General features: G+C 44.8%; 1 protein-coding gene across 4 annotated transcripts in view; it reads right to left on the bottom strand.

The window, feature by feature from the left end:
* The window catches only part of MCC (MCC regulator of WNT signaling pathway), a 386,129-nt gene that overhangs the window by 80,177 nt on the left and 287,655 nt on the right, over positions 1-18,297 (bottom strand). For all 4 annotated transcript variants that reach the window (XM_032403844.1, XM_032403845.1, XM_032403846.1 and 1 more), the window contains 2 exons: positions 10,159-10,301; positions 912-1,054 (listed from right to left, as the gene is read on the bottom strand). In XM_032403844.1, the coding sequence (XP_032259735.1) occupies positions 912-1,054; positions 10,159-10,301 (286 nt within the window). The remainder of the gene's footprint in view (positions 1-911; positions 1,055-10,158; positions 10,302-18,297) is intronic.

The raw sequence follows: 18,297 nt of genomic DNA, 5'->3' as shown, positions 1-18,297 counted from the left end.
CATTTCATTTGGCAACTTATCACACACACGCATACTCAACAAATAAGTTTCATGAAGTCATACTGTCATTTTATTTTTTTCCTATTTGATTTCACTTAAAAAATATTTTTCGGGGTGTCTGGGTGGCTCAGTTGTTAAGCATCTGCCTTCGGCTCGGGTCGTGATCCCGGGGTCCTGGGATCGAGCCCCACATCGGGCTCCCTGCTCCGCGGGAGGCCTGCTTCTCCCTCTCCCACTCCCTCTGCTTGTGTTCCCTCTCTCTCTTTGTGTCTCTCTCTGTCAAATAAATAAATAAAATCTTTAAAAAAAAAAAAAAAGATTTTTCATTTAATCTCAAGACCCACTAACAGGTCATGACCTGCAGTTTAAAATACACCAAACCAAGTATTCCCAGATGGACATTTCTCTACAACCTCAAACATAATATATTTATTTCCCAACTCATTTCTCAACCAAACATCCTTACTAAGAACTATGATCATTCTCTTAGTCACTCAGGATCAACAGGTTAGAGTCATTTTGGATTTCTTCTTACCCAACAGTTACTGAAACCTATTGGTTCTTCCACCGCAATGGGTCGCCACCCATTCCATCCTTCCCATTCCTGCCATCATAGCTCAGCTTTTACTGTAACTTGGAATACTACAATAGCCTTTTCAGCTGGTTCCCTATCTCCAGAATTTTCAAATAGAGGTGATCTATGTTCAAATCACAAACATCAGGGCAGAAAGCTCATTCACCTCTTTAGTTCCAACAGAGTAGCATGTAAGGGACTCAAATGGATGTGCTTTCATCTACTCACCAAACTCCTTGACTAATTAAATTTTAATTCAGGCTGCCTCATATTTCTAAAATTCCCATTACAATCCAGAAACCAAACTCTGGCTTCGTGAAATGGCAGGCAGACTCACCCATGTCAGCAGTGACCATGGTGGACTGGTTTTCAGGGATGGAGACAGAGGTCTGGTCTTGGTCCATGCTTCGAGAGTCTTCGTTGACCTCATGCTGACTCTGGCTGAGTTCTGATCGCAGTTCTGAGTACTCATCTTCCTCCCTGAAAAAAAAAGAAGAGTCAGCTACCACTGACAGAGATAGAAGACAAATTCCTAGAGAATATGACTTCTAAGGACAAGAAAGACATTCAGAAAGAAAACAGACAGATCTACTCCCCCTGCCCACCCTCCTCAGCCATATGGACTAGGACTATTTTCAGGCCAAATGAACAGTCAGTCACCTCTACGGTTCCTGTGTGAAACTGAAAGGGTCCTGGGTCCACATACATATCCATATACTGAACGAGATCCATGTAACAGCCTACTAGAAACTTTTTTGCTTTTAAGATTTAGATTTCTTCACCTCCTCAGATTCTGATGTGAAAAAGAACCCAAGACCGGAGAGCTGGTCTGAGTACTGAAGCTACAGCGAGCAAAATAAGCAGGAGTCTGGTGCACAGGAATGTCACATCCCATCACCTGGAGGGTCCCACTGGCAGGCTTTCTCCTTGGAAGAGGATATAAGGAAGTTTTGGGGCTGGAGCTACCAGAAAACCAGCACCTTACCTGTGCACATCCACCTGGATGCTTTGAGAGATGTATCTGGTAAATACCACACTTACTTTCCCTATGGAGTTAGGGGATAGGAAAAGAGGATGGGGAGAGGAGAAAAATGGACACAGTGGGTGAGTGCATGTCACTCAGTGGTCTGTTCCCATCAGTCAGCACCTGCAACAGGAAGTCAACACTTAAATGCTGCCATGTTGCATCTGCACACACACACACCGCCCCTTCTCAGCCCTACACAATCCCTCAACCTTTGGTCCCTGAACTAGCTATGGTCAAGTGAAGGAAGCTTACAATTGTATTATGTCTTTCAAAGCACATGCATACCTCTTCCTCACACCACCGCCATCACTACACACACTGGACACAGACATGGAGAGGGCAAAATCAACCCACTGTGAAGCATTTATTTTGCAAGTGAGCCAGAAGAGAAAATTGTCAGGGATTTAATTGAGGCTGCAAAGCCCACGAAAGTCTGTGTGGAAAGCCAGGAAGAGAAGTCCTCTTGGTTTGGCATTCACTTGAAGTTGTGGACACCAGTGGGGCAAAGAGTCTACAGCCTTGGGTTTGGGGTAGACCAAGATGGTAATGGGTGACCACTGAAACTTGGGGAAGAGGCAACTGCCATTTTAAGCTGGGGAGACACATCTATAAATTAGAGAATGTGAAGAACTCTCCAGAGTTCCTAGTTCTCTCAAGAAATCAACATCCTCCCAGGGAAGGAATTCAGCTGAGCCCCTGCTTTATAAGGTGTTTTTAATAAAAGCCGTCCAGAAATCTGGGGAGACTTTTAACAGATATTAAGCCCCCAGACATACAAATTATGAATTAGAATGGGAGTGGTGAAGGCAAAAAATATAGGTTAATGTTCTATGAATAAGTTAATTATTAGACACCTGCAAAGCTAACAATAATTAGGTTTAGGAATGAAAACAATTAAAAAGTACCTTAAGAGTAGCCTTTTTGGTCTAGAGGGTAATTGTGCCCTGATACATCAGCTCTCCTTTCAATCAGCACTTAAAAATCTGATTTTAGTTAACGGGAGGTTTTGTGTATGATGAATAAATTACCTTTGTTGCATGGCCAATGTAATCAGCTTCAGCTTGGCTGAGACTGTTCTACAGCCAAGAAAGCCAGATAAATGCTGCTGTATCTCTGGTATAAATGGCATTTGCAGAATCTTTAATAGCCATCTTAAACCCTCCTGGCTTGGCAGGTTCCAAAACACATAGGGCCTGTCAAATCTCATGCTTTGTAAGGAGTTACTTCTAGGGATTATTAGGATGAACTTTATATAGCAGTGAATAGGGAAGGGCTAGAAAAAGGAGCCTGTCGATTGCAGGGGCCACTCCTCACTGAGGTCAGAGCACAGTCTGAAGGACAATCACGCTACACTAGAAGTGTCATCTTAGGCAAAAGACTTTCAGGGTCATGAAATGCAAACTAAGGATCCGTGGTCAATGTATTCGAGCACCAAAATAAGAACAGGAAAGCAAAGACCAGCTGGATGCTGTCTTCCAGGAGTCAAATGTGTTCACAACTAATTCTAACCCAAGAAGCACACTGTGTGCGGACACAGGAGGAGCATCTGGGGCTGCAGCTGAGTAGTAGCCAGGGAAGACTTTTGCGATGGAGCAGTGCTCCAGAGAAGTCCCAGGCAAGTAGATTTTAGGTAGGTCACGAGGGTGGAAGGGCACAAGCAAAGGCTCAGAGGTGCCTCTGAATGTGAATGAGACGAGAATGGAGAGGAATAAGTGGTTGGTATTGCTGAAACCACATGGGGTGCCCGATGGAAACCATGAGGCTGGAGGGGCACTCGGGCCATTTTGATCAGAAGGAGAACTTACTGTATTGAAGGAGGCAAAGTTAGACAGGAGAAACAAAAATAAGATGATGAAGTCTAGGAATTCAGGGGAAGAAGTAAGTGTTGCCGAGCTCTCATATGGAAAGAGAGAAAAGAAGCAGGGGGGAAGTGCCTAAGGTCTGTGTTCTTGACCCCAAAGGGAAGCACTGAGCTGAGCACACACAATTCCTGGTTAAGATTCCTCCTTATGGTAATTATAGTGAGTATTATAGTACAAACAACTCGTGCAAACCAAGTCAATAATAGTGAGAGGCAGAAAGCAACCTTGCAACATCAGGCAGGGTTCTGTACCACAAAGGAAGAGGTAGAAAAAATGGTTAAACTGAACCCAAATATTAAAGTATGTACAGCCCTTTTGTTTCACCCACTGACTTTGGTCAAAAAATTCACAGAGTTGCATATCCTTATCATCTCCTGAACAGCAATACTGGCATCATTCCTAAAAAGAGGCTGGAAGCTGGGACAGAGAAAGAACAAAAGCCAATTCTCATAGGGCCTTTTGTAAGCAGACGGTCAATCTGTGATTGCAGTGTATGTAGAACATGGGTGCTCGGGGTTCTCTCTCTACTGTGTTATTCGGGAGCACCAGTTCATCCAGAGCAATGGAACAAGAAGTCAAAAAGCCTTTACAAGTCCCAGCAGTTTTACAAAAGCAAGAACATGAGGTGTGCCTTCAAGGCTGCTCTGTGCAGTAGGAGCCCCTGGCTGGTAAAGATGTCTAGCTACCACCACAGCATCAGCGTCTCAAGTGACTTTATTGCTTGCTTCTTTCTGTTGTGTATACAGTAACTCTTGGCAAATGAAACTTATTCCTTTGGGGGAAAAAGGATCTCCCCAAATAACACCAGCTGCTAATGCTGGAGATGAGAAAGAAGAAAACATGAAAATTTCCAAGAAGTGATCATTTTAAGCCAAAAAAAAAAAAAAAAACCACAACAAAACAAACCCCAGAAGCTTAATCGACTGATAAATGTTGGTAATTATACACTATTGCGGTGGTTTCATAATTATGGAATTACAAAGTGCTCAGGTGTTTCTCTTTGGAAGATAAAGAATCATCTCACAGGATTCTAAATGTACCTTATTTCATTCACCTAGAAGCATTTGTGAAGTGCTTCCAAGTTGCTCTTAGAGTGGCAATGATTAGTGCTTGCTACGAGCTTAAACGACAAAAGAAAAATGCTCCCAAGGACGCGGCATTAGGTTGTACCCACAACCTACGTAACTAGCGGTGGCTGACCAGCAGAGATCTTAGGGTTCGTCAAAGCCGGGATCAATACCTTTTATTTACAAGTAAGACGACTGAAGCTTCAAGAGGCTAGTGATTTACCCAAGATTCTACAACTAGTGAGCAGTGCAGCCTCTTTCCTAAATTTAGGACCAATGAAACAGCAGTCAAATATGGTGATCTAAGGAGAAGATTTGGTTGTTGTTGCTGACGATGATTTTTAAAGATTCCTTTTCATTACTGACTAGGGGTGAAATGATCTTATCTGAAAAGGGAAGAGTCAATGAAAGGCTAATTCTTTTCCCACTTTCCAGACCTGAAGCTGAAGTACTATGGAATCAGTAATATTTGATACAAATATTACTTCTTTAGCAATCCCCATGCCTATTCTATTTTGGTGTGCACATTCATGCCTTGTCACTGGATTGATGGGTGAACAAGATCCAGATGGATGTCTACCTGCCTTGGCACCTGTCAGTCAACTATGTCCAGCTAACCCAGCCTACCTGACCCTGGTGGGAGTTTTGTTGACCTACGTTCTTCCTGACAAGCAAAGGCAGACTTGCCCTGAAATGCCATCATTCTTTTAAAGAACAAAGACTTTTTAGATACAATGAGGAAATGTATTCCTTTCAATTCTCTTAGAGGCTCTAAAGCAGGAAATCAGTGGTAAGTCCTGATTCTTTCTGTAATTCCTCCTCTTTTTTTTCCATCTAGCACAAAGGAAGACAGACTCATCCATGAATCTTTTGGTGAATAACTGGGCAAATGAAAAGGTCAGGCTCATGGTGCAGGTATGAGATTTTAGAGACTGGATTACGTTAGAGTAGACGGGACTTTGCATATTATCTTTGTTGCCAACGAGCATTTCAGCAGAAGGGTGAACTGCCAGTGCAGAGGGAGGTAACTCAGAGGGGAGGGGTCAGGGCTGCAGGGTTGTAGCCCTTCGAGGTGAAAGGGGAGGGGAGAGCCTAGGGTAAGAGCCAAGGCTGAAGGTGAATCTCAGGGACAGAAGATATAGGGTCCTAGAAGTTCAAGAAAAACACACCAAGAAGGAAGATTTGGAAGCAAATCCTGCAGAAAAGGACCAGACACAAGAAAAGGTCCCTGGATTTTTCAGTTAAGAAGTCATTAGTGATTTTAAAAAAAGTCTCTTCACTCAGGCTGCTGCTGTAACAAGACGCTGTAGACGAGCTAGCTTAAGCAACAGGATTTTATTTTCTCTTAGTTCTAGGCTTTGGTTTGAAGTCCAAAATCAAGGTGGCCGCATAGTCAGTTTCTGGTAAGGGCTTTCTTCCTGGCTTACAGACAGCTGCCCTGTCACCGGGTCCTCACACAGCAGGGGGAGTGCACCCCATGAGCAAGCCCTCTGGTGTCTCTTCTTCTAAGGGCGCTCACTACACCTACCATGCAGTCCCCATCCTCAGACCTCAACGAAACAGAAATAGCTCCCAAAGGCCCCAACTCCAAAATGCCATCATATTCAGGGGTAGGGCTTCCACATATGAATTTTGATTTTGGGATACATAATTCAGTCCTTAGCAAAAGGAGCTTCGGGAAACTGTTGCGCTCAGAAGCCAGACAGCAATGGGCTAACAAACAGGAAATGAGGCAGAAAACATGACTACTCACGAGAGCTGGCAGTGAAAGGATGATGTTATGAGAGTAGGTTTGGGGCAAAGAAAATAATCTCCTCGGGGGCACCTGGGGGGGCTCAGTCAGTTAAGCATATACCTTCAGCTCAGGTCATGATCCCAGGGTCCTGGGATCGAGTCCTGCCTCAAGCTCCCTGCTCAAGGGGAAGCCTGTTTCTCCCTCTGCCTCTACCCTCCCCCGCCCCCGACTTGTGCATGCTCTCTCTCTCTCAAATAAATAAATAAAATCTTTAAAAAAAAAAAAAAGAATCTCTTTGGGAAACAAAAGAGCTCATGTTTAATTTGCTTCGAAATCCACCCCCCCATTTCAAGTGAGCTACTGATGTATTTTTCCACTTTCCCCATCCCATTATATAATCTCCCCAAGTCAGATAAGCATTAAAAGAAGCCACTCATAATATACAGTTAAGTGGAAAAGCATATATTACAAAAACATTGTTTGCTATATGATCCAACTTATTTAAAATATTCATGAGTAAAATTTTTTAGAAGGCCATATATACAAAATGTTCAGTGTTTATTCCTAGGAGATGGGATTTAGGATGCATTAGGCAGGGTTCAGTTAGGAACATAAACTACACTGGATGTTTCAAGTAGAAGAGATTTAATTTAGGCAGTTCCACGCTTGCATAACTGTTGGAAGGACCAGAGAAGTGTGGGCGGAGGCCACCAGGAGCTGTCAGATTTGCCATCGCAGGCATGGACCCCTCAAAGGTCAGCAAACTGCTGCTGCCTTCACACCTGCCCACAGCTCCTGGCTCTGAGGTGCAGGACCTCGTGCCCATGAAAGCCTCTGTCAGCTGCTTCTATCATGGCCTGAGGAACAATGGCTCCCACCTCCCTTCTGCTTTCCAAACCCATTTGAAGGCACCTCACTGGCAGAACCAAAACTGTCTCCAGAACCCAGCTATTAAGGCAATCTGGGAAGCAGTCCCAAGGGTCCAGCCTCTGATTCTGGGGAGAGTAGAGAGAAGGGGTGGGAATGGTACCAGGTGCTAGATAACATGTCATAGGCCACCCTCTCTGGCTACTCGACAACCACACACAGCCTCTCACACACCCTGAAATTTCCAAATTACAATAGCAGTGACACCAAGCTTCTGTAACCATCCCTCATTCAAATGTGAATGATTCACCTTCTCACCAAAGTGGAAGACCCTAAGTCCCATCAGTTATTGTATCCATTGTCAGGTAACCACTTCTCTTCTAGGTCAGTGGCAAATCCTCCTAGATATCATCTAACCTAATCATTAGATAAGTTTCACCAATACCAGCTCACCTTGTATAATAGGAGAAATTAAGAAGATAAAAAAGAAATTGTATACACAAATAAGCACGGAAATATGCACAGTCTATCCGTCCTTTCTGCAACTGGCCATAAGGCTAAGGTTGATGTTTCTAATCTTCTTCTTCCACTAGGAAATCCCTATTTTCTTTGTGTTTGGCCAGCACCTTGGTTGGTTAGAGCTCTTCACCGAGTGAAATAATTAGCAATCTTTATTCCTGAGGGACTTGGTCCTAAGTGTGTGTAGCTGGCACCCCCTACTTGGGATCAGATCGCTACAGAGTCTCCAAGCAAAGTAAGACCAGCTTTATCAGTCAGGGAGGGGGAGTGCTTCTACAGGACGGGAGTTTACGGGGGTTTGTAGGCTCTAGGTATTCTGATTCGTGGAAACCTACCCAAAGGTCTCGATTCAAATTCTCACCATTTCTTCTTTTCCTATCAATGTTTCATTTTTACCTAAGAGATCTGATATGGCTGTGAATTCAACTTACATTGGAATTCAGCCACCTGCAGTGTCTGATTCTTGGCTGTGTCAGCCCTGTGGCTACGTGATGGGAGAGTGTCTTCTAGGGTGGCCACAGAAGGTCCCCGTTCTGACTGTGACTTGAGATGAAAGTTTACAACTATGAGATTATTTTTGTTTTTACTTAAGCAATTTAGTATTGCTTACATATGGATATATCATAGCTTACATAAACTATTTCCTTACCATTATTTTTCAGCACTTCCAATAAATTCCTAACTCAGGCCCAAACTAAAATGACAAGAAAATCTATAAGTACCAGCATTGTACCTGACTGGTGTGACAATCCATTCTCTACACCCTGGATCTGCGAGGGCAGTTGGAGTTCCTCCAAGGTGTCTGGCTCCCACCGCACTCAGTCTAGCAAGCATCTCAGGACCTGAGGGCAAACCCATTTCCTGGAGTGCTGGGGGCAGGAGACATGCCTTAGCCGAGGAGGTCAGGGGACCAGAAGAGCCTTGTCTTCCTGGCCCACATGTCTCATGGCCTGCAGGGAGTCCCCTTAAGGAGGGGCCAGCTCATTTACATAATGAAAACTGGCAGAATTTAATCTGACATCTGCACAGATGCCGTCTCCCTTTAAATAAAAGGCACCAATAAATGTTTATGGTCAAGAAGCTCACTGTATTTTAACACGAAGCAGTTTGGCCGTTACACTCAATTTAAACACCCTGCAACTGAGTTTTCCAGGTGATGTGTGATGCTTTTTTTCCACAACTCACTGAGCCCATTTGCCTCACCTTCTCAAGTGTTTAAAAGTGCAACATGTTTTAATGGAAATTACAAATTTGCCAATGCACTCTGTCAGCCTCCTTTAAATCTGCTATAATCATTTCTTTGGTCTGAAAATTCTTCTCTGCTCATGCGTTTCTAACCTACAATCACTCTCAAGACCGGGATACAATTTCAAGGCCTTGAGGTTCTAAATTGGAATATGGAATTTACTGTGTGGCTCCAGTTTAGTGCAAAGTTTCCATGATTTTGCCCAGAAAACCAGAGGCCCATCAGTTCCCTCATCAAATAACCCTGTCATTACTCTCTCAGACTTGGAACAAAATGTCCCCGAAGTTTCTTCTAACCTGGAACTTCTAGAGGGAGAGTTTAAAGTAGTTGCCTCTACAACTGCCCTGATTGCGGCTTGGACAAACATTCAGTGAACAAAGCCCTCTTTCTCCATAAAGGTAGGTGACAACCATTTGCTTTCCTCAGGGCGGTTCCCCAAGGACAGGCAGGAAGATAAAAGTTATCCTTGGCTAAGTCACTCAAAGAGAACCCCTCCTCTGAACAGCAAGGCAGATACGCCAATTAAGGGCTGCGTGCAGGAGCCTTAGGGGTTAACTGATTGATGAGGAAGGCAGGACCCCCAAGAGTCACTTTCATGGAAAGAATATTAAGTAAAAGCAGAGAGACTGCGGGTTCTAACTCCACCTCTATCCTCTGCTAACTAGAACTTCAAAGTAATCCCCTAATATTTTTAAGGCCCAGCCTTTTTGCCAGTAAAATGATGTATCCAATCTTGTTCCCTACCCTAGGAGTTTGTAAGAGGCCACATCAATGTTGGTAAATCAACTTCAGGTGAGCTCAAGACGCTAGATTATCTAGAAGCAGACGCACTGCTTAGTCCTAAGCCACATTCATAGATCTCTCAAAATTCCCAAGGGAGACACACAGTTTGCACATCGAGAGCAGACCTGGGGTATTCGAGAGGTGGTAGGGATCCTGGGAGGGAGATGGAGGGGCGCCCTTCAGAACTCGCTAATCAATCATTTCACCCATTTCTGATTCGACGCTCTTATCAGTAAACTGAGGATTACAACTCCCACCCTGGCTACTTTCCAGGGGAGCCCTCGAGACGATCAAGATGAGAACAGAATAGTGGAGGGGAAAGGGCATGGTTAACAAGGTAAAGAGAAAGTAGTTATCAACTGTAAAAGTCTTAGCTGCAAATAAAACATCATTATTATTCATCGGGACGACTTCAACTCCAAGAGCCAGGTTAGAACCCAGAGGGGCAGAGAGAAAGCCGCGGCTGGGAGCTCACTACCTGATGGTGGTGCCTTGCAAACGGTCTATCTTCTTATTGAGCTCAGCAATGATGCTGTGGAGTTCCGTGATGCGCTCCTCGTACCGAAGCGTCGTCCGCTCCTGGACATCCTCATGTTCTCTCATGAGGTGGGACTGCTCACACTGGGATCAAGAGAACAAGACAGAAGTGCCAGTGAGTAGATGCACCTATCAGTGAGTGATGCTCAATTTTATGGTCTCAAACCACCACAACCTCAATGTTGAGCATGCTCCCAATAAACACAGGCCCGCACATTGGCAGGGAATCCCAGAAGCCACAACAGCAGCTGAATTTTATAATGCACCCCCCCCCCCCCCCCCCCGCGGACAAAGTCTTTGCCTTTGTAGCATTCATTCTGTCTTTGAGGAAAGTCCCTCTGCCATTGCTCACAATCTTTGTGGCATTATCCAAGTCTCTTGCTTTCCCCTCGCCAAGAAGTAGGCAAGTGCCGGAGCTGGATCCATCAGATACCTTCTTTTGGGAATGTGACTCTTGAGTGAATGGACTTAAGATTGCATGGAGTTCACTCACTTGACTGAGGGGCCTGAAAAGATTGTCCCTTAGCTCCCGACACCTATATCCCAGAGCTTCCCTCCCATGTTCCCTTATGGCTGTTCAGTTTTCCTTGTACCAATTCATTCCTTTTTTGTTTTTTTAATTTTTTTTAATGAAAATTAATTTCTTTAGTTTTAATTCATTCCCTTTTTTGTTGACATTGCCAGGGTATGTTTCAGCCACTTTTCAACCAAATAATCCTAAGTGGTATGACAACATTTCTTATCTGGCTGGTTATCTGTAGACTTCATTCTTTCCAATATCCTTTTCTACCAGACTATGAACTCTGGGAAGGCAAGAACTAGGCGTTTTCATGATTTAGCCCTAACACCTGGCAAACGGCGGCTTGCTTCACTGTGGGCGATCTAGTAGTGTTATGGAATGAATCAGTTGCAATATATCACACTGTCAAGAAGACTGCTTTGCAGAAAACAATGACAGAAAAAGCTGAGGTGCTTCCCTTACTCAGCATTTGATGGTCTAAGAGACAGCAAATGCTCTAAAAACATTTTTGTAGCTAGAGTTCAAATCCTAAGGAACATGTTCATCTCCTTCACTTCTCTGCCCCCTCCTCAATGCCTCACCAGTCACAGTGCATTTAATCTCATTTGCATAACAATAAAAACACTCATCAGTGATGGAACAAGGAATCTAGCTTCTGTCCCTGTCTACTGCATTCAGCCCTGATTAATTTCCTGTCCAGCAGAGGAATTTTAATTTCATTTCAGCGAGGTTTTCCTAATGCCAAGAGCCATATGTACTTGCTAGCTTTGCACTTTCAGGGCCGGTGGCAGACGGGCAAGGGTAAGACTTCTCACCCACCACGTCCAATGTCCTCCTCCTTCCCTAAATCTGTTGCTTCCCATGGTGTAACCCAGAAGCTACTGGGCAGGGACCAATGCCTTCAAAGATAAGCACAACACACTAAGCCCAACGCCATACTGAAACAGAAGCACGCAGCACATAAGTCTGCTAAATATGGTGGTATATATCACGGCAGAGACCACAGCTACAAACCACCTTGATCAGTATTAATGTGGTAACTTCCTGGGGGCTGCTGGGAGCTCCAGGAACAAGACTGGAGGCAACAAGGTCGTGGAGGCTATAATCCCAGAACTTTGTGAGACAGCTGCTTTCAGAGAAACAGTGATGTGAACTTTTGTTCTCAGGGACAACCTGCAACATCAAATAACCTCCACTCAAGGTCCAACAGACGGGAAGTACGTGGAAACTGAGGCAAGGATCAAGGGTGAGTGAAAGTCACATCTACAGGGAGGCTTTCCTAAACAGATCAAAACCCTAACAGACCACAAATACTCTTTCCATGAAGTTAATGCCTTTTCATCCATGATCCATCATATTTTATAAGGAAAAACAGAAGTCCACAAAATGACAGTGTGTCACAGACAGTATGTGTCAATAAATGAAAAAGGTTCATATTCCTCTGGAACATACAGCAGAGTACTGTTTCTCTCCATCCCTGCAAAATATCTATGAGCTTTTGTTATTAGTCTTTATTCCCACCTTCACATTGTGTATGTGTGTACAGATGTGCATGTGTCAGTGTAGCTAGCACTCTTATGAAGACCACCAGTTTTAGATCTTAAAATAATTACAAGATAATGCCCAGCCTGGCGCCTGGGTGGCTCAGTTGGTTAAGCGACTGCCTTCGGCTCAGGTCATGGTCCCGGAGTCCTGGGATCGAGTCCCGCATCAGGCTCCCGGCTCAGCGGGGAGCCTGCTTCTCCCTCTGACCCTCCCCCCTCTCATGCTGTTTCTCTCTCTCTCTCTCTCTCAAATAAATAAATAAAATCTTAAAAAAAAAAAAAAGATAATGCCCAGCCTGACCTGGATCTCGTTTATGCCGTGATTCCTACTGCACTGCCATCTTGCAGGCTCCTCCTCTTTGGTTTTCCATATTCAGCTCTCTGGGGCTACAAATCACTGTGAAATGGGGCGCCTGGATGGCTCAGTCAGTTAAGCATCTGCCTTCCGCTTGGGCTGTGATCCCAGGGTCCTGGGATCGAGTCCCACATGGAGCCCTGCATCGGGCTCCCTGCTCAGCGCAGAACCTGCTTTTCGCTCTGCCTGCCACTCCCCCTGCTTGTGCTCTCTCTCTCCCTGACAAAATCTTTAATAAGAAAAAAAAATCACTGTGAAATGCTTCCCTTTACAAAGTCAACAACTCTCACTCTCCTTTCTCTCTCTCTTTTTTTTAAAGATTTTATTTATTTTGACAGAGAGAGACACAGCGAGAGAGGGAACACAAGCAGGGGGAGTGGGAGAGGGAGAAGCAGGCTCCCCGTCGAGCAGGGAGCCTGATGCGGGCTCGATCCCAGGACCCTGGGATCATGACCTGAGCTGAAGGCAGATGCTTAACAACTGAGCCACCCAGGCACCCCTCCTTTCTTTTTTTTTTAAGATTTTTATTTATTTGAGAGAGAGAGAGAGAGTGCATGTGTGAACAAGCACCAGCAGGGGAAGGTGCAGAGGGAGAAGCAGACTCCTCACTGAGCTCTGAGCCGGACACAGGGCTCCATGCAGGGCTCAATCCCAGGACCCTGGGATCACAACCCGAGCAGAAGGCAGATGCTTAAATGACTGAGCCACCCAGACGACCCTCTCACTCTCCTTTAATTCCCCACTTATAGTTCCTCCTTCACAGTCTTTAGAGGTCAACAGCCCACCACCACCACCAAGGCAGACCAGAAACTGCAAAATTCACTTAAAAATGAAGGTGTGCAAATATTCATGCAAGAAAAAGGCACACAATCTACTGATAATCACCAAGACAACTCCAGGCATCCCTGGTGACTGCTGTGAGCTGCCTAACAGGTAAGATCCGGGGGGGGGGGGGGGGGGGGGGGGGGGGGGGGGGGGGGGGGGGGGGGCAGGGGAGCGGTGCCCAGGTTGCCCGGGAGAGCAGATGGCTGATGCCCAGATAACAAGAGCATGCTATCTGGTACTGTACCATCTTTGCCCCTGCCTGTAACTGGGAAGTCTGCCTGGAGGGTATGAGTATGAACAAGAGACAACAGGAAGCCTGATGATTCAGACAGAACAGCACTTGTAGCTAAAAGGAGACAAAAGACTCATAATGTATATTTGGAACTTGGGGTTCATTTGGGAGTAGCAACAAGAATATATCGGAGGAAAAAAAAATTCTTAGCTGAAGGCAAAGATATCTGGTTTATGTTCCTATATTTTTCCCACAAGTATGGTTTCTTAAAATAGTGGAAAGCCTCTATAATTTAATTCTTTCTAAAAATAATAGATATATCTTGATTTCCCATAACATTTAAGATACCGGGCTGAGTGACACACAGTGGGGGTCACTATGACATGTCCTCTGAAGGGAACTGCAGTCACAGCTTCTAGGTGGAATTCTCTGCTGGAGAATAAGAAACATGGACAGAAATGAGGGGTGCGGGAAGGAGAGATGGTAGAATGGTACCCTGGGGATTCTTTACACAGTGAAAAGAGAACACTGGAAAGTATCAAAACGCCCAGCCTCGCAGCGCCTGGGTGGCTCAGTTGGTTAAACGGCTGCCTTCAGCTCAGATCATGATCTCAGGGCCCTGGGATCGAGCCCCACATCGGGCTCCCTGCTCAGTGGAGAGTCTGCTTCTCCCTCCCCTCTGCTGCTCTCTCACTCACGCTCTCTCTCTTTCAAATAAATGAATAAAATCTTTTAAAACAAAAAAAACGCCCAGCCTCAAGGTGGAATGGATGGCTTGAGAAGACACTGCCCAAGGGTCACCTGTACAAATCAACATCCCCTGGAGGTATCACATTAAACACTCTTCACCCATTCTGTGCACACTGGTCGTACCAGACAAAGATAGGCTGAAGCCCTATCTCCACGCTGCGGGGCAGGGCAAGGTGGAGCAACGGGGCAGGAGAAAACAAGCCATCACCTGCGCGAGCCGGAAGAACCCAACAGAACACCCTTGTTCAACAGCTCCCACTGAACTGCCCAAGACCAACCCCAGGAAAGGGGCACTTCAGTGCAGGGAAAGTGGAAGATGAGCGGCGGCGCCCAGGACAGACAAAGCCATTCTGCGCATGATCGGTGCGTTCCTGCGCTGGCAAGTCCTGCATCGGCAGGGCTGGTCTGTTCAAGTCATGCCCGATTTTATGAGCACATTCCGCTATCGTGACTGACCCACGCCTCTCACCACCCTGAGTTTTCATGACTGGTGAGAGCCTTGTTTCGCCTGGGAGGGCATGGGGTTTCAGGTATTCTGTTTCACAGGGGCACAGGCGAGCTCAAGCTGGATACCCGCACCTCCATCTGAGAGTCACCTCTGGGCAGCCATCCCCATAAAGCTTCAATCGAGACGGTCATACAACAATGACAACTAAACAGGAAAAAGAAATATGACTTCTATGATTGCCCCTTAATGTTTGCATACATTTTTTGATTTTTAAATTACAAGTTGAAGTACTTTATACACATTAAAAAATGATAGATGTCCACTTTTTTCATAGTTCATTAACAAAACCCTTTTTCTAATGGTGTTCATTTCTCTCCAGTATGTACACAGGGCTCTGCCAGGACCACCATGTGGGGTGTGCGTCATGTAAGCATCAGCACCCCTGGTAGCCAACAGGGGTATTCGTCAGGACTCCGGTTCACCCCCATCCATGCACATGGCAGGATAATACTTTCTCTCCCCGTCAAAGCTAGATATGGCTATATGACTTATTTTAGCCAATGAGGTACAAGTGAATTTATATCACTTATGCCTAGAAGCCTTTAAGAGCTCCATCAGGATTTGCTACATTCCCTTCCCTGGCCATGGCTTCTGGCAATGTTCCAGAGAGTAGAAGCCCCATCAGCTTAGGAGGCTGGTTGAGGACAATGTGGGACAGTTTTCTGCCGGCCCTACTGAGCTCCTAGCAAGAAACAAAATCTTTGCTATGTTAAGCCACTGAGGTGGCTTTAGGGTTATTTATCACTGCATATTCTGATGATACAACCATTTTACAGATGAAAACAAAATGTAAAGTGACTGATTTGTTATATCCTAGGCAACAAGCAGAACCCTCTGAAAAACCGTCTGATCTGTATTCACACCATCAAAGGGTAGACGCTGTTGTAGCCACCATCTTCTCCCCCCTACTCCCTCCCAGCCCCTTGACCTTTGGGCTTGTCCCCGTACCACTTGCCTAAAGATCTCCAGGGACAGCAGAGTCATCCTTCTTGGTCTCCCCTGACCCAACTCCGATGAACTCCAGGAAATACAAATATTATGCCTTCCAATATCAGATGAAGGTAGGAAACCCAGACAACTCTCTCCTCAACCCCATGGAGCACCGAAATAGAGTAGACACAATGGGTTATAAGACAGGGAATTCTAGGTCCCGCTGGTTCCCATCAAGCCAGCTTTAGCTGCCAAAGTCAATTATTCAGCGACAACTTTCTTAACAGGGAGGAATGGCAGCTTCTTCCAGCAAAACTTACAAGTGAGGGATGATTTTCTTCTCCTCACCATACAGAAATACCCCATATAATTTCAGTTGAACAAAATAAGAAATGGTCTCAAACAACACGCTGCCACTTTTTTCCTATTAGCACAGGGAATTGCATCCAGGGCTCTCCCTCTTCCTAGCCTATATTCAGTTTTTGACTGATCCTACATTACAGCAAAGCAAGCAAGCCTGTGGTTGCAGCCTCTTGCCTGCCATGAATTTCTGGAGGTCAGAATCACTAGGGTTTCTCCCACAACTATAAACAGTCAGTATGAAAGGCAAAGAAAAAAAGATTGGGATCGGATATGATGAAATTTTGTTTTTTTCCTGAATTTTATCTGGCACTTAATATGTACTCTGAGCATTTTCCCTAGGTTTCAGCTCTCCTACCATGATGAGGAAGCAACTTTAAAATCTATATAAATACCTGTGTCTAGCCACATAACTTGGTGAAATTGCCTATATGCAAAAATGTTTAATAAAAACAAGTGGTATCATTCCAACCACCAAGAATCTCTCTGCTATTGGTGCAATGCTGGGATAAAGCCATGAGTCAGCCTTGAGACAGACTGGTCTGAGAACTTGAGCCCTTGTTGGAAAAACCCTGTGCAATGTGGTGATGCTAAGGTATGGTTTTGTTAATGTTCTTCACTGGGTTTTATCTTACTTCACAGAGGCCACTGATCTTTAATCTTCACATTAGTCTCAGCTGTCAAACCTAAGAGCATTATGAACTCCATTCTTGAAAAATGCAATGCCATCATTAATCTGTTAACCCTCTCAACCATCCTGGTGAAGGGGGTCAGCACCACTCCCTTTTAAAGTATGCAAAGAAGTCACGCTACTTTCTCAGGGCCACACTGGATTGGTCTCAGTAATATTACTCAGGTATTTCCATCCTCATTCTAAGTCCTTGCCCAGGTTCTCCCCCAGGGAGAAGATGGGAGGAACCAGGCCAACTAAACAAAGAGGCCCAGCACAAATGGAAATGCCCTTGATGAGCAAAACAGCTAGTGCAATTTACCAAAGAAAAGTAGAAACAAGTAAAAAGGAATGGAGGACATTCCTGACAAAGAGAACACATCCAAACTGTACCTTTAAGTATCTCATACAACGAGAAAGCACCAAGAAAGTGCTCTCTCCATTACATTTAACGAAAACTATTTATGTTTTCTTCCTAAATGCCAAGAGGTAGAAAATTCAGAAGATTTGCTATGCAAAGATAGAGAGCTTAGAAATAGAAAGTGTTCTGTATTACTACTGACTGAGTTCAAAGGGATTCATAGGATTCATAAGCTTGTTTGAGATACATCATTCTATAGCCCTTAAAAAATGCAGCAATTTAAAATTGTTGGTACTCAATAATTAGCAAATATGCTGAAAGCATCGAACCAGTACTATATAGAATCTCTGCCAGTTTCCTACAAGGCTGTTCCCCACAAGGCTGCTTAATGCTGGTGCCAATGCATGCATGTATCTGTGCACCTGTTTGATGGGGATGGTAGGGAAGTTTAAACCAAATGGACCTGTGCATCATGCCCCACCCACTTTGAGAAGCCCTCTGGATACTAAGGGCAGCCTGGGCAGCCTAAAAGACAATACGGGATTAGTATAGTTGTGGATTCCCACAAAACCTGGATTCAAATTCTAACTCTTAGTACTTTACAGCCACATAATCTCAAGCAAGATACTCAAATTCCTCAAACCTTTATTTCTTCACTTGTAAAACAGTACCTGCACCAGAGGTCATTATGAGAACTCCCTAAGATAGAGCAAACAGAATGCTTGGAACACTGCCTGGCACAAAACAGAGCTAAAGAAGTGTGGTGATTATCACTACTGTATACACTAACAGTGGTATTGTTAATCAAATCCCCTAGGAAGCTGTGATGAACAGCCTCCAAAATGCCCCCAATGATCCCTGTATCTCCTTTGTGTGGTACCCTCTCATTGAGCCTGGGTGACACCTGTGACCGGCTTCTAACTAATACAATGTGACAACGGTGATGGGATGTCACTCCCATGACATTATGTAAGATTCTGTCTTATTAGCACACTTATTCTGGAATCTTTCTCTGCACTGATGGC

This window comes from Phoca vitulina, unplaced genomic scaffold, assembly GCF_004348235.1.
Source record: "Phoca vitulina isolate PV1807 unplaced genomic scaffold, GSC_HSeal_1.0 scaffold6, whole genome shotgun sequence".
Taxonomy (NCBI): Eukaryota; Metazoa; Chordata; class Mammalia; order Carnivora; family Phocidae; genus Phoca; species Phoca vitulina.
This window is presented reverse-complemented; position numbering and strand designations above follow the sequence as displayed.